The sequence below is a fragment of the Equus przewalskii genome, chromosome 24, assembly GCF_037783145.1.
Source record: "Equus przewalskii isolate Varuska chromosome 24, EquPr2, whole genome shotgun sequence".
Classification (NCBI taxonomy): Eukaryota; Metazoa; Chordata; class Mammalia; order Perissodactyla; family Equidae; genus Equus; species Equus przewalskii.
This window is the reverse complement of record NC_091854.1, coordinates 31,678,993-31,695,551: the sequence shown is the minus strand read 5'-3', so window position 1 is coordinate 31,695,551 and position 16,559 is coordinate 31,678,993. Positions and strand designations below refer to the sequence as shown.

The 16,559-nt window shown below is 48.4% G+C and overlaps 1 protein-coding gene across 6 annotated transcripts in view; it reads left to right on the top strand.

Annotated features, from left to right (window-relative positions):
* ROR1 (receptor tyrosine kinase like orphan receptor 1) overlaps window positions 1–16,559 on the top strand; it is a 358,639-nt gene that overhangs the window by 232,303 nt on the left and 109,777 nt on the right. For all 6 annotated transcript variants that reach the window (XM_070592688.1, XM_070592683.1, XM_070592685.1 and 3 more), the window contains 2 exons: window positions 11,533–11,820; window positions 12,472–12,502. In XM_070592688.1, the coding sequence (XP_070448789.1) occupies window positions 11,533–11,820; window positions 12,472–12,502 (319 nt within the window). The remainder of the gene's footprint in view (window positions 1–11,532; window positions 11,821–12,471; window positions 12,503–16,559) is intronic.

Here is a 16,559-nt window from a genome sequence, read left to right as displayed (position 1 = left end):
GCTAAAACCTCTGTCAGCATTGGTATCGTCCTTAAAATGGGGTTAGAAAAGCCTGCATCCATCCCCATGTTCTGGAAAGGATACCATGCAGTAGTGACATATAGAAAGGGCCTGATGGAATCAGTGCTCAACACCTGTTCACCTTTGTGAATTATAGCTGGGACCCAAGGCACTCTAGATGCTGGAGGCCAGCCACGCTCATTCACTGTAGATCTTAACTACTTAAGAGGAAAATGCAGTTTCCCTGAACTTTTAAGTGTCTGTTTACATACATTTGGCCTCCTTATAAAAATGACCGATGCTTTACACAAGCCTCCAGGTAGCGAGGTTTCCTTAAACTCCTGTGCGTTGCTCCGTGCACTTACTGCGCTTCCTAAGGAAAGACCTATAAAGGCTGCTGTCTTTCCCCGTTAGTGCAGATTTATAGCGGGTTTTCCTCGAAGCGCACGTTTGCAGAACCACGTCTGATGGATGTGTGCTTCTCCCCAGAAAGGAGCCTCGTCACGGAGCGTGGGTTGTCTCTGGTCCTTTGGACACTCTTTACACCCACTCTTGATACTCTGAGGTCATTAGCCTGGGCTCAGCTGACGCATTAGTACTTGAGTGCTTAAGAAGATGTCGGCCATTAGGCCAGGACCCGGCCCAGCACAGCCCTGCTTTCCTTTTGACCTTTAACCGTCATGCCTCCTGGTCTACAGCGGCCCTGGTCAGCCAGAAAATTGAGCCATCTCTGGACCTGACCTCTCTGGACCTGGACCTGGACTTAGGTCTGAATGCTGGCGAGTCCCGGGCAGAAGCTGGGTTGGGGACGTGGTTTCCCGCAGTCAGTAACGTGACCTTAGGCACCTTGCTTAATGCCTCGACCTTGCTTTCTCCTTCTGAGCAGCGGGCACTGCGGTGGGGAACCCTCCTGGAGGTTTTCGAGCAGTAAAAACCGGGCTTAGCAGGAAGCCAGGCAAGACTCATCGGCTGGGGAACGGTCGCTGTCCCATCCGGCCCAGTATCCTCCCAGCTGACCGCACAGGAGAACCATTTGGGGAGCATCTAAAGGTGCTCCACCTGGGCTCCACGCAGCGGCGATTGGATTAGAATCCTTCGCGGGGAGACCCAGGTTTCGTGTTTTTTTTCATTCCCCAGGTGATAGTGATGTTCAGCGAGGGCTCAGACTCTCCGGCTCTAGCTTATTGGAGCCCGTGTGTGACTGCTTCTGATCCGCCAGAGACACTGTCTCACACACCCCCACAACACCGTGGGCAAGTACAATCATTAACCCCACTTTACAGTCGAGGAAACTGAGGCTTGGAGACATTAAGTAACACGAGTGAGAGGTGGCGCTCAGCCAACACCACAGCCGGGTTCTTAGTTACCCCGGTGCGGTCCGTTAACACGGATGGCGCCCTGTGAGGCCCTCCCATGGGGAATGAGATCCAGCCAGCGGGGTCACGCCGTGGTCGAGGGCTCCCTCCACCCCGTCCGCTTACCGACCTCCCGCTCCCCGTGCGTCCTGGCCTTCCCGGCAGCCCCACGTCAGATAACAAACTGCGGTTGTTCAGAAGTCCCCTGCTCTTTCCACTGATTTTTATTAAATGCAGCTTGTGGCTCCGACTCAAGAATGCGCAAGCCGATTTGGATTATGTTTGCATTGAGTTTATTAAGATAAAAAATATTTCCAGAGATAGTGAGTCAGAAGTATTTATGGTGAAGTGTGCTGAAAGTGAATGCAGGTTGATAGCGTGAACAGAATGTTCTCTCAAAGTCAAATGCGATGACCTGACGGTGTTTGGCAGCCTCACGTTATGTTTAGCTAAGCATTTTATTTCATGGCCGGAGCCTCCTCCCCCTTTGAAAAGGATCGGCCCTGGAGGAGCCCGGGATTTTGGTGTGTGCCTCTTGGATACGGAGACCCAGGCCCTGAACCTATCCGTGGCTGGTCCCCGGCTGACTGCTGGGTTTCCATAGCAAAGGACTGTTAGGCTTTTTATATCTCGGTTCCTCTCCCCTGTCAAAATGGGCCTCTCACTCTGGGCCCCGCCCTGAGCGGGGTGGGAGGGCACTTTGAAATTAAGTAATAAATGTTGGGAGGGATTTCTGAATGTGACATCTTGTCAGTCAGGCAGGTAATAGATGGGGTGTCTCCAGAGCTCATTTGCCCAAAATACTCTCGAGCCTTCCATTTCCTTAATCAACCAGCATTTATTAAATGCCTGCGAAGTTCACAGTAACACATGGAGTGCTGGGGGGAATACGAAAATGAATAAAAGAGGAAATAGTCTCAATTCCCACAGAGCCCATAAACTGACTTCTTTTTTCTCACAGTTCACTTTTTAAATTGATTAAGGGTCACTGCGAACGATGCCTGTGCTGTATTTAAAAAGCTCCTTCTTGGTGATGACTTCCAGTTATGACCTAAGTAACCAGTAGTGATCTCCTTGTTCTCAGTGCCAGTGGGCATTGTCTCGTGCTGGATGGACTCGTAAAAAGGGCAAGAATATTCCGTAGTCCCGGTTAGCGGTGGGTGTGGGACAGTGAAAGACTACGGTCTGTGTTTATTAGGAAGTGGTACATGGGTGAATAATGTGGTCTCTTGTGCCCAAAGGTCTGGGTTTGAGTCCTGGCTCTGCCGCTTTCCAGCTGTGTGACTTCGGGCAATGCCTTAACCTCTCTGTGTCTCATTTCCTTCTCTCTAACACGAGGGTAATAACAGCGTCCACCTCGTAGGACTGTTTTCAAGACTGAGTAAGTTAATGTGTGTAAGGTGCTTAGAATGCTGCCTGGCACCCTGTAAACGCTCACAAGTTAGCTGTGATCACACTCCTACGAGTAATGGGGAGAATGGTGGCACGAGAAGAGTCATTTTCCAACATTATAAAAAAATATCAAATCCTTTTTTATTCAGAGCCCCAAACGTTTGCCCACCCAGATCTACCACCATCACTTAGGATTGCCCCCACGTCCCAAGCTGCTTATTCAGAAATAGAGAACAGGTCAGACCAGCCTCTCTCTGGTTTCTGGTGCTCAGACCCTGAGCTAAACCATTTTGTTCCGAGAGCCTCGCACCGGCCCAGATCCCAGGACGGCTGCAGAGGAGGCTGTGGAGTGGGGTGGAGGGAGCACTGAGCTGGGACGGTTCTGGGTGGGGCTTTAAGTCTCTGGAACTGCAGTTTATCCCCCTGGATTGTTAAAAGCAATGGTGGGCAAAGGGACTGGGGCCTTGGCGTGAACTGAGACGGTGGCACCAAGGGGCACTGGAAGGCCTCGCATTCTCCACCACCTGCGCTCGTAGTTAAAAAGAAAGCCAATTGCACCTAAGAATGTCTTCGATGAAGCAATAAAAATTAACTTAATTAGATCTTGACTGTTGGGTACATATCTTTTTAATATTCCCTGTGGCAGAGGGGGAGGTCTGCGTCAGCTCTCCTGCTGAACGCTGACGTGCTGTGGTCGTCACAGAGGGGAGCGCTAAAGTGGGGAGCTGAACCAGCCACTTAGTCCCTTGAAGGAGTGACTGACAGTCAAACTATGGTTAGTGGTGATGGAAAATGAACAAAATGAGCCTGCCACTTCAAGGGATCAGAATATGGTATTGGTTGCCAATAATAAGTTTTGAGCTTTCAAGCAAAAGTTAAAATTTTCGGGGGCTGGCCCGGTGGCACAGTTGTTAAGTTTGCATACTCCGCTTTGGCGGCCCAGGGTTTGCAGGTTCGGATCCTGGGCGTGGACAGACCACCACTTGTCAAGCCATGCTGTGGAAGGCGTCCCACGTATAAAGTAGAGGAAGTTGGGCACAGATGTTAGCTCAGGGCCAGTCTTCCTCCAAAAAAAAAAATTAAAATTTTGGAAAACTTGTAGCCACCACCGTGAGCTTGACAGTTTTCCAGTCTTTATGCATGAGATTGGTGGTGCTATTAAGGAAAATGACTTTTCCATGTTATATACTTAGATGTGTCCACCTTTGGAAGGTCTCGGTAACTCAGTGAACGAATGTTTCCTGAGTGGGAAATGCATGGCGTTAGAAAATCTTAGGTGGGGAACAGATCCGTTCAAAGTGCCAGATAAACCAACCTATTTTAATGTAACAGATTTTGAAAAGTTAATTGATATGGTTTCAGATTTTATCACAACTAACCTTTCAGAAACTACCACTTGTCAAATTTAGATATAGCGTCAAAGCAGGGTATCCTAAATTGTGTGAAAAGGCTATTATAATAGCCCTCCCTTTTCCGACTGTGTGAGGCCAGGCTTTCTTCATATACATTAACCGAAACAATGTATCTGAACAGATTGCTGACTTCCCGCTGTCTGCTCTCAAGCAAACTAGTAGATTTACGATACAGAACAATGGCACTCTTCGCACTATTTGTGCGTCTGTGTAGAAAAGTAGTTAGCTTTCACTAAACTGTGTTATTTATGCTAACCAGTAATGAGATTCTTATTTATTTTTAAATAAATTAGTAGACAAATATTTTACACCTTTCTCTTTGGGGTCCTCAGCATTTTAAAGAGAGAACAAGGGTCCTAAAACCAAAAAATTTGAGAATTTCTGTCCTAGAACATGGACTCCAGAGTCAAATTAATTTTTTTTTTAACTTTATTTTTTTTTAGAGCAGTTTTAGGTTCACAGCAAGATTGAGAGGAAGGCACAGAGATTTCCCATATACCACCTGCCCCCACACATGCATAGCCTCCCCCTTTATCATCATCCCCACCAGAGTGGGACATCTGTTACAACTGGTGAGCTTGCAGTGACGTGTCATTATCACCCAGAGTCCATATATGGCTCGTGGTTGGTGTTGCACACTCTGTGGGTTTAGGCAAGTGTATACTGGCATGGATCCTCAGTCACAGTATCACACAGAGTATCTTCATTGCCGTACAAACCCTCCATGCTCGGCCTGTTCACCCCTCCCCCACCTCCCAGCCCCCACATCCCTGGTAACCACTGACCTTTTTACTGTCTCTATAGTTTTGCCTTTTCCAGAATGTCATACAGGTGGAATCATGCAGTGTGTACCTTTTCACATTAGCTTCTTTCACTTAGTAATGTGCATTTAAGGCTTGATAGCTCATTTCCTTTTACTGCTGAACGATGTTCCATTGTCTGGATGGACCACAGTTTATCCATTTACCTCCTGAAGGGCATCTTGGTGGCTTCCAGGTTATGAATAAAGGTACCAACATCTTTGTGCAGGGTTTTGTGTGGACATAAGTTTTCGACTCCTTTGGGTAAATATCAAGGAGTAAGGTTGCTGTATCGTATGGTAAGAGGATGTTGAGTTTTGTAAGCAACTGCCAAACCGTCTCCCAAAGGGGCTGTACCATTTTGCATTCCCGCCAGCAGGGAATGGGAGTTCTCAGTGCTCCACGTCCGCGTCAGCATTTGGTGGTGTCAATGTTTTGGATTTTGGCCATTCTAACAGGTGGGTAGTGGTATCTCATTGTTTAATTTGCATTTCTTGACGACATGATGTGGAGCATCTTTTCATATGCTTATTTGCCCTTGTTATATCTTCTTTGGTGAGGTATCTGTTGAAGTCTTGGCCAATTTTTAGTTGAGTTGTTTTCTTATTGTTGAGTTTTAAGGAGTCTTTGTATATTTAGGATAACAGTCTTTTATCGGATATGTCTTTTGCAAATATTTTCTCCCAGTCTGTGACTTGTCTTCTCCTTCTCTTGACGTTGCCTTTTGCAGAGCAGAAGTTTTCAATTTTGATGAGGTCCAGCTTATCAATTCTTTCTTTCATGGATCGTGTCTTTGGTGTTGTGGCTAAAAAGTTTTGACCACGTTCAGGATCATCTAGGTTTTCTCCTTAGTTATCTTCCAGGAGTTTTCTAGTTTTGCATTTTACATTTAGGTCTGTGATCCATTCTGAGTTAATTTTTGTGAGGAGTGTAAGGTCTTTTGCATGTGGACGTCCAGTTGTTCCAGCACCATTAGTTGACAAGACTCTCTTTGTTTCTTTGTGTTGCCTTTGCTCCTTTGTCAGAGATCAGTTGACCATAAATACAGTCTTTGTGGGTCTATTTCTGGGCTCTCTGTATTCTGTTTCATGGATCTATCTGTCTGTTCTTTTGCAGTACCACACTGTCTTGATTACTATATCTGTAACAAGCCTTGAAGTCAGGTGGTGTCAATCTCCAACTTTGTTCTTCTCTTTCAATGTTGCGTTGACTATCCTGGGTGTTTTTCCTCTCCATATAAACTTTAGAATCAGTTTATCAATATCCACAGATAAGTTTCTGGGATTTTGATCGAGATTGCATTGAATCAATAATTTGTTTTGAGTCTCACTTCCACTTACAGTCTGTGTGATCTTGGACAGCTTTCATACCCTCTCTGTGCCTTAGGTTTCTCATGTGTAAAATAGGGATAATAGTAATAGTTTGTAAGAACACCTGCCATGGGAATAAGTACCATTTCGGTGTTGGCTATTATCATTGTCGCTACTGTATCATCATCATCGTTGTCATTGTCACCATCATCAGTGGTCATAGTACCACTGGGAGACATAGTTCGTTTGGGGACACAGAGCTGGTGGTGGAGTCTGCAGAATTGGAATTTTTTTCTTTCTCAAACCAGATTATACCCCACCTCCCACGCGCCAGTCTCCCTTCTCAACATTTGTGGTTTAGGGAAGAGGGAAAGAAGCCTGAGAAAGCTCCCACAGCTCGAGCACATGCCGTCAGAGGGACTGGATCAGGCCCCCGAGAGAGTACGGCTGGCAGGTGGGCGTGAGGAGCCGGATCCGGTGTCTGGCACTCACGCTCAGTCAGTACGTGCTGTCTGCCCTGCGGGGCCTCGGTGGCTGCCTGGGTGAAAACATGCCCTGTGCCGGGAGGAGCAGACCCCAGAGGCCCACGTAAGAGATGGTGAACCCACAGCCCAGGAGGCAGAGGGGCCGCCCGACACACGGCTGGCTGGAGGCAGAACCAGCATCTGTCCGCTGTCAGACGACCTCCCACCGGGACGCCCAGTGTTCCCTAAAAGGAGCAACTAGGCTGGACCTGCAATGGTCGCACGAGGCTTTGCGTGCCGGGAAGAGAGTGGGTCCCCCAGTGTGGCCCATGCGGCTGCTGCAGAAGAGCCGGCTGGTTCTGGGATGAGAGTGGGTCGTGGCCGGGGGCTCGTTGACAACAGGACCGACAGCAGTGACACACATGCGCTTTCATCTTATTCTATTCCAGCCACGAAATGCTGTCCCGTTGTTTAGGCCAAGTGTTGTTCTGACGCTTCCAGTCCTTGCCAAACTGAGACCAAACCATCTCCTTCCTACGTGAGCTGCCGCAGGTGGCTAACAAATTCGAACATTGCTCTTTATCAGTAAAAAGTTAAAACCGCGTCCCCTGTGTTTGTGGCAAGGCTTCTTTTGCAGAAAACACAAAGCCTTGTTTACGTTTCCTTTGCCCTCTGGAAATGCTCCGCCTGGGCCAGCTCCCGCTCTGATTTCAGGACGCCCCGTCACCCTCGCTGTGTTTTCAGGCGAATGTGATTCAGTGCTTCACGGAGAGCCTGCACCGTGTTCCCTACGGGATCGTGGGCGAGGGGCCTCGGCCCTCAGGTCTCCTGTCCTGCAAAGTCAGGACTGCACGCGGCTGGGAAACTAACCAGTTGGATGGAGTTGTCATTCACCCCATTTAGGAATGAGGTATTTGTGAGGAAAAGAAAAGGAAAAAATAGCTGATACAGTCATAGAAACCCTCACACGCTGCCTGCTCTGTGCCAGACCCTGTCCAGAGCACCTTCCGCGTATCACTTCATCTCGTCCTCACAGTAGCACTGTGAAGAAGATACAGTTACTCTACTAATTTCGCAGATAACAAAAAGGACACAGAGAGGTTAAATAACTTGTCCAAAGCCACACAGCTGATAAGCAGCAGAACCAGGACGTGAATTGAGGCTTTCTGGCTCCAGCGTCCTGAGAGTTGGTTTTGTACAGTGCATCTGCCGAGACTAATTTGTTTCCAGTAAATTTGTACACCTTCAGAGTAAAGTTGAAATACTCGCCCAGTTACACAGCTCTCTGTCTCTTGGCTAGTCTGTGTTCCTAGAAGAAAAATCTGGAGGCACTGTGTGTCTGTGATTGTGGAATCAAGCAGAGTAACCTGGGTTTGGAGGCAGAAAATGTAGTAGAAAAGTTCCTGCTTTCCTTTCTGTATGCCATGTGGGCTCAGCCACAAAGCTGGCTGGGACTTAAGCAGTAACCACCTGGGGGAGAACACCAGAGAGACAGGAGAAGTGACCTCGTTCTTGACTGAATCTCTGCGGGTCATGTCAGCCCCAAGGGTGGCCCGGCACTGTCATCCTGGCCCCCGGGGGTGGGCTTCATGGTAGCTGGCTTCCGTATTGAAAGCAGGTGGAAATCTTGGAGAGGGATGCCAGGCTGTGGGAGTTGCTGAGGGGTGACACCCCCTGCCACCTGCTGACTCTGTCTGTCACGGTTCCATGGGGACCCCTCCACCTCAAAGCTGGACCCACACTGCTGAAGGACAGGAAACAGGATGTGGCCTCAAGAGGAAGGGTCTGCCAGGGCACAGGCAGGGGATGCGGGATCCCAGCCTCTCAGGGCAGGCGAGTGACTGGCCCCCGGAGGGAAACCAGAAGCCAGCCAGAACACATGGCTAAAGCCTAGACCCGTTAACCAGACAGTCCTGGCTGGAGTCAGGGCCTGAGCACAGCCCTTGGGTATGTGTGTCCTGCGTGCACCATGGTTTAGGGAAGAGATTCTGACTCTCACCCTGCCCCTCAGCGGGGCTCCGCTCCCGAAGCGGTCTGGTAGGATGGAAGAGCTGGGTTTGGGGGCCAGAGAGCTCTGAATCGGAGCTCAGCTCAGCCACATGGCCTCGCACGGTCACCTGACCTCGCTGACCCTAGGTCTCCTGCGTGCACAGCAGCCGTAGTGGTTCCTCCCTCCTGGGTGGTCGTGCAGGTGGATACCACGGCAGAGCCCCTGATGCACAGGACTGACATGCCACCTGTTCTGACCACTGGGCTGGCCAGCTGGCTCCGCCGGACCCTGTTCTGGCATTTGGCTGAGCTTGAGGATCGAAGGCCGTTAGTGCTGGAAGCTTTGGGCACAACATAAGCTTCCTGTGTGACCACAGGGCGAGTGAGCTCATCTCTGAGACACGACCGCCTTGTCTGCAGCTGGGGACCATGATGATGAATGTGCTTTGCTACTTCTCCAGGTCCCTAGAGGGCAACAGGAGGTGTTAGATGGAAGTGGTTGTTGTTATAAAAATAATAGTAATAACACTGATTAATATTTTTGAGGGCTTATTTTTTGACAAACGCTAGTTTTAAGAGCTTCCCACGTCTTCCCCCGATTTAATTTTAATCCTCTAACAGCTTTGCCAGGTAGAATCCTGTTTATCATTCCTGTTTTTCAGTTAGTTAAACTGAGGAACAGAGAGGTTAAGTAATTTGCAAAAGGTCACACAGGTGGGTGGAGGCAGACCTGGGATTCAAACCTAGTGAATCCAATTCTAGAACCTGCCCAGTGGAGTCGTGATGACTGTGCTCGTATTGGCCTCCCTGTTTCCATGTTTCTTTCCCACAGAGGTGTCGAGTTGGCCATTCTCTAGGTCTAAGTTAGGGCTGTAAGCCGTGGTAATAGCTCCCAGAAGGCACCTGTGAGTTAGTCTCTCCACTCTCTAGGTCCCTCAGACGCCTTAGGACATGTGTGCTTGGATCTGTGAGCAGACACGCCCGTGGGCTGAGTGTGTGTGTAGGTGGATTATAGAAATGTGCAGAGATGTTGGAATAGGAAAGTGGAGAAGCAGGCACGCGTGCAATCAGCGATGGGCTTGTGGTTCTGCCATGAAGGTGACTATTATTCGTTGGCTCACGTGAGATGAACAGTGTCCTTGTGGTAACACAGTGAGTGACGGTCGTGCTCACTCTGTTTTCTACCACACGCACCATAAATGCCGTTCACACCTGTGACGCACTCACGCGGGGCTGCCCAGATTTTGACAGCAGGTCTCCCTAATATTTTTGTGGAAAGAGAAGCAAATAATTAATCGTTTATTTTTAGCATTTATGAAAGCATTTTACAGGCTTTTGGGTGGTTAAATTAGCTAGTTTAGGTATCTCAAGAAAAGGTTGTTTTTCTACAAAGTGCCATTAAACTCAACAAATTTGCTATGTTCTGCCTATGCTGTCCAATGTGGTAGCTTCTAGCCACATGTGGCTGTTTAAATTTAAAATTAAACGTTCAGTGCCTCAGCCACTCTAGCCATATTTCATGTGCTCGGTAGCTCAGCCTGTGGCTAGTGGCGACCACGTAGACAATGCAGATTATAGAACATTTCCACCATCACTAGACGGTGGAAGGTGGGATACACTCAGGATGCAGTGATGACCAGAACATTCTAGATGCCTGCCCTTATAGGCTTCTGGTCATGCAGAGAAGATAGTGCTTTAACAAGCCATCCAGGTTGGGGGCCAAGGCAGGACAGAGGGCAATGGGAGGGTATGGCCGGGGAATCTATGCAAGGATGGGGGTCAGGGAACATGGAATTGAAGAAAATGCCATATACGTGAATAACAGACCAATTTAAAAAATGTATTGATCTTAATTTTTAATAATTAAAACAAACGTACAGTGCGATTCCCTTTATATGAGATTTAGAGCAGGCAGGGTTAGTCTGTGAGGATAGAATCAGAGCTGTGGTTGCCTGGAATGGGGGTGGGGGAGTGGATGTAGTGGGATTGACTACAGAGGATCTCGGGGTACTTTCTGGGATGTTGATGATGTCCTATATCTTGATCAGGGCATCGTTTTCGTGGGTATGTGCATTTGTTCGTACTCGTGGAACTGTGTCACTAAGATCGGTACGTTTGCTAGAAGGTAAATTGTATCTCAATTAAAATTGAACACATAGAATTCTATATTGTAACGGGTTATGGTTGCTGGGAATGACACTCTGGAAATCCTCGTTGCGTCCTCCTGTGTCTGCCAGTGCCCCTGCCTTCATAATCCTCACCTCATCACCATCCAGAAGACTGCCAGCTCCTTCCTGACCTCACGCCATGTGGATAGAAATATGTTCCTCCCGCCCTTCCAGTTGTCCACACTTTCTTTACCAAAAGTGGTCCAGCTGGAAGGATCTTTGTCAGAATGTTAAGAATGGTGCCATTTTGGGGTGGGAAGATTTGAGGTGAATTTTCTTTTTCTTCAGTGTTATTTGAGTCTGTCACAAAGAGCATGATTTTTTGGTAATTCTCTGAAACACAAAAGCTCATTGTCTTGGCATAGAAAGTACATTTCTCCAGGGGTACTAATCGTCATTTGGAACTTTGGGTTTTATACTGTGGTTAGTAACAAACTCCCTTCAGGCAGCGGGCTCTGTGGGCGACCGTTTGGTCGTCAAGGGGGCTCGTAAATGTGTGATTTCATGCCTTGTCTGCCTCCCCCATGTGCTCCTGTCCCATCTTTCTATGATCCTGGGGCACGCTGGAGTGGGTCTGGGGTGATGGAGGCGCTGTTCAGCTGTCCGCCCCTCTCACCTGCCTCCTTGGCCCTGTGCTCACAGATTCTTTCCTGACGCTCGATGAACCCATGAACAACATCACCACGTCCCTGGGGCAGACGGCCGAGCTGCACTGCAGAGTGTCTGGGAACCCACCGCCCACCATCCGCTGGTTTAAGAATGACGCGCCTGTGGTCCAGGAGCCCCGGAGGATCTCCTTTCGGGCAACCAACTACGGGTCTCGGCTGCGGATTAGAAACCTCGACACCACAGACACGGGCTACTTCCAGTGCGTGGCCACGAACGGCAAGAAGGTGGTCTCCACCACTGGAGTCTTGTTCGTCAAGTTTGGTAAGCAGACTCCTCTGGGGGCAGCCTGTGTCCCTCCGCCTCCATGGGGGAGAGGAGGGAGGGAATGAGCACATCGGAGACCTTCTCAGGTGTACGGTGCCCGGCAGCCTAAAGCTGGTGCACTTGCACCCACTTTGCAAATGAGTAAACCGAGGCCCGGGAGTTGGGTACCTTGCTCAGGGCTGCCCCTGAGCTAGTCAACAGCAGAGCAGGGGTGCAGTGTGGACCTGTCTGTGCCTGCAGCCCTGCTCTTAGCCCCCAGGCCAGGGAGACAGAAGACGGGGAGAGTCCCAGCGTGCCTGCCCGCTTCTGCCCTGTTGCCGTCAGGACACTGCTGTCACATCAGTGTCCACACAGCCACTTGGCTCCCCCTGGAACCGCCCTGTGCAGTGTGAGCGTGCCTGCCATCTTGACTCACGTTTCAGCTTCTTGTCTTAGGGTTTTTTGGCCCTGAGCTGTGGAGGTTGGCAGGTTCTCACCAGTGTGCTTTTTGTAGAGGTGGATTGGAGGAACTGAAGCAAAATAATAAATCTCAGAAAAATAAATATCCCCCTGGGGTGGTTCAGAACTTTAATCTGCAATGACTGTACCCTGGCTCGCCCTCCGATAGCCCAGACTGACCATGCCTTTGTTTTCCTTTCATTTCTTCAGGCCCCCCGCCCACCGCGAGTCCGGGATCCTCGTAAGTACTTTTATCTCCTTGCTTGTCACTTCTAAGCGTTTCTCCAGAGGTTTCTAGGGCAAGGCAGTATTGTCCTCTGCTTGGGCCAGAACACTGTTTCCAGATTTCATTCCATCTTGCTCCTTCTCGGACATGAAGATGCTCGGGAGACCAGCGTTGGTGGTCATCTCAGCGTGGTAACCTTGATTGCGAACGATCAAAGCAAAGACCTACTTATATTTACTATTTTAAAATTAACATTTGACCAAACAATGGGTTTGATCAAATCAAAAAAAATTAAAACAGTGCTGGCTCAGTGACCTGTCCTCTAGCTTCCAGCTTCAAAGGTTCTGATCTACATTTCTCCAGCATTTCTGGTACTTTAATTACTAAACAGGTCAACAATTAGCTGATCGCTTTATTTTTATTCCCTTGAAAGAACTCAGAGGCAAAAGTTCTGACTTCTGAAAGGAGACGAAAGCCCACTGCCTGGATTGAGAGCTACGTGGAAGTTCGATTCATTTCCAGCCCCTTTTTACGGAGTCTACATAGCCAGCTTCTTTAACTGACACTATTGTTGACGTGTTTGTCCTTTATTCTGGCTAAGGATCTCTTCTGTTGCTCTAGGAGCATCTACTTGGGGCATTTTTCTTTATGTATATTTTTATTTGCATTTATTAAAATCTTTGCTCTGCAAGAAAATATATTCCATGTTTTGTAGACTTCCAAAGAAAAATTCCCCGGGCTCTGCCAGGAGAGCATCACAATGTCTGACATAGACGTGCTGTGCCCCACGGCCCGCTGAACGGCCACTTAATGTGCTCTAATCCCCTCTATGCCTCTTAATTACAGTGTGGGATATTTTAATATGTTTGTGTGTGCCTGGAGGCCCCAGGGCCCCAATCCCAGTAATAAAACAGGTAGTGGGTAAATATAAACACTGGCCTTCAGCCCCACCGTTTGCTATCTCATCAGCCAGTTAAAGGCTGTCACAGTCTTTGAAATCCCCAGAGTGTTGATGGCATTCCACTTGCCCAGGGAGAAAATGCTGATTGATCTTGAAACAGGTCGGAAGTTTGGTCCCTCTGCCTTGCATTCCGTGAAGTTAATCTTATTTTTTAGTGATCCCTCTACTGGTTGATAATTGGAATCCTTTTGAAGTCTTATTTAAACAAAGATGAAAACTTCTGTTACTTCCTGTAAAAATTCCTCCCACCTAGTCCCTTATTTGTTCCTATTAATCGGTGTTTCAAATGTGGCTGATAATCTGTACCCCGGGTGATTAATGTGGTTCACTAATCTGCCTTTCCTATTAAGCGCTGGGCTGTTGACTTTCTGCCTGTTGTGTTTGCAACAGAGTTCTTTTTTTATTATTGAAATTATTTTTAAACACTTGTGCGTCCTTGCTTCTCGAGGTTTACGTTCTTTCTTGGCTGCCCCCTTTCTGATGAGCCCAGTGTGCCTCTCCCATGGGTTTTGGTTTTGTACCGAGGTCGGGTGCCCCTTTCGTGAGCTGAGGTCTGTGGAGAGGGCACTGAAGTTCCCTGAGGATGCTCAGCCACGGGGGAAGCTGTCCTTGGAGTCAGGCTCCTCTGCTTCACGTTAGCCGCCGATTATCCATCACGTTAGTGGGCAATAGTGTATCGTGTGCAGTTGCCATGTTTGCATGGAGCGAGCTACGATAAAATGCAGTCAGAGCTGGAAATCCCCTGGGGCCTTGTGCACTTCAATCTTCGTCCTCTTTTTGGCATTGCTGGTTGGCATTTTGATACCCGTCCTTCTCTTTCCCTTGGAAACCAGTGCCGTGTCCTACTTTTTTCTCCTTTCTCATGTGCCTCCACCCACCCCTGTCTCTGAGAGTTCGTCTTCTCCTCCGACTGACTTCTGGATAGAGCCCTAGCTCCCCTCCCTAGCCTCATAGCCCCCAAGGAGCAGCCGAGACCCCCTCCAAGGGGACAGGTGGACGTAACAAAGTCACAGCTAGGGGGAGTGTCCCAGCATTGGGGTGGCCCTGAAAGCCTTTTCTGAGGTGAGTGACATGCAGAGACGGCCTGCTCTGTTTACTGGGGGTGGCACAGCAGAGTTACTGCAGAGACCTCGGCTGGAGGTCCATGATGCACCCCAACGTCGGGCAGCACGTGGGTCAGGTGTGTGAAGTGCGGAGAGCCTGGCGCTGTCTGAGGCTCGGGGTCCACAGCTCCCAACTGGCACGGGCTCACGGGGCCCTGGGACCGTGGCCCAGGAAGGCAGAGCCTTGAGTCACTTGTCCCTGCCTCTGGGGACCGCATCGGGTTTCCACAGGCAGCCTACAGGAGAATGGCTCCTGGTGGCAGGGGCAGGTTTGAGGTTTTGGTTTGGCTCCTGTGCATGGCTTCAAGCCTGGCTTCCCGTCACTGCTGGGTCCTGGCCCACCTCTGATGACGGCCGGGCATAAGTGCAAGTGGGGGCCGGTTACCACGTGTCTGAGTGTGTGAAGTCATAAATCAAGCTGGCAAACTGTTACATGAAGTGTGTTCCATCCTCCCACGTTGACAAGTACACCTTCGTAATGACAAAATGAAGAAATACCTGTAAAGTTCCTGACTGAAAGCCAGGAACTGTCAAAAATGACTACTTTAGTCATTATTGTGCTTGTCTGGGTTTTCTGTCCATGAGCCATAGATATGATGTGTACTTCATAGACTGCTATATATTAGTTCCATTAAATTTTTTTATTGCCTTCATTTCAGCAAAATGACTATGTTGTTTTATACAAGATTTTTACATAGTGTGTATTCTATTGACAACAATGCCAGATTAGACAAAACATTCTTGAGTCATTGTAATTCTTACTTTTTAAAACCAGTTTTAATCTGGAGAGACTGCTCTCCCCTGAGCCAGGAGCAGCTATAATTGATTATCAACGAAATTACTAAAGCAATGCTTAAATTTGCTAAGAGTTTTAGCAAATGAACTAAGAATTTTATATATCATGTTCAAACATAGTAATGGGGTCATGTAATAAATAATCAGGGATGCAGAATATATTATAAAATATTATAATTTCATCATAAAAATCAGTATCATGCCTCACATGTTATCCCACATATGTACGAATTTACGAGTAATAAGAATTGCTTACTATGTTAGCTTTCTGAGGCTGTTGTAACAAAGTTCTGCAAACTGAATGGCTTAAACAACACAAACTTAGTGTCTCAGTTCTGGAGGCTAGCAGTCCGAGCTGAAGGTGTCGGCAGGGCTGGCTCCTTCTGAGGGCTGTGAGCAAGGCTTGATCTCTTCTTCTGGTGCTTTGCTGGCATCCTTTGAGCTGTAGATGCGTCACCCCAATTTCTACCTTGAGACTCACACGGCGTTTTTTCCCTGGATGTCTCCAAACTTCTCCATTTTAGAAGGACACCAGTCATGTTGTAGACCCACCCCAGTGACCTCATTTTAACTTGATTACCTCTGTAAAGACCCTATTTACAAATAAGATCACATTCTGAGGTACCAGGAACGAGGATGTCAGCATATGAATTTTAGGGGACACAGTTCAACCCGTAACATTTAATGTTGCAAAATGTTTTTCAGCTTTGTGAAACTCTTGCAAATATTATTCTACTTTGGGAGAACTTTCAGAAGCGCTGATTGGCATGTAAAGAAAAACAAAAAAGTGGATGCCCGCTAACACTCGGAATGGTAGTCTGTTGTGCAAGAATCTACTGCGTTCAGACTGGGAGGAAGATTTGACAGGTCCATTGATTGGTCTCTTCTCTTGCTGAAGTCTGTTGCCGCTACAGTCCTTTCTGCGCTCCGAGCAGTGCCCATCCTCCCCTGGCCACGGCCCAGCACACAGACCTTCACAGTAGACAGGCGCGGTTGCCTTCTGCTCCCACAACATAGGGCAAGAGATGAAGAGACGTGATCCCTGGGGCCAGAACAGTGTGAGTCACGGAGTGGATGTTTAAGGTTTGGTTCCACTGGGCCAGCCCCCAAGGGGCAGAGAGTCCCATGCGTGCTCTGTACTCTCATTCAGTTTATTTTCAGTGTACTTTTTGTCTGTGGGCCCAGGGCAGGGGCTTTTCTTCTTCTTCTTTTT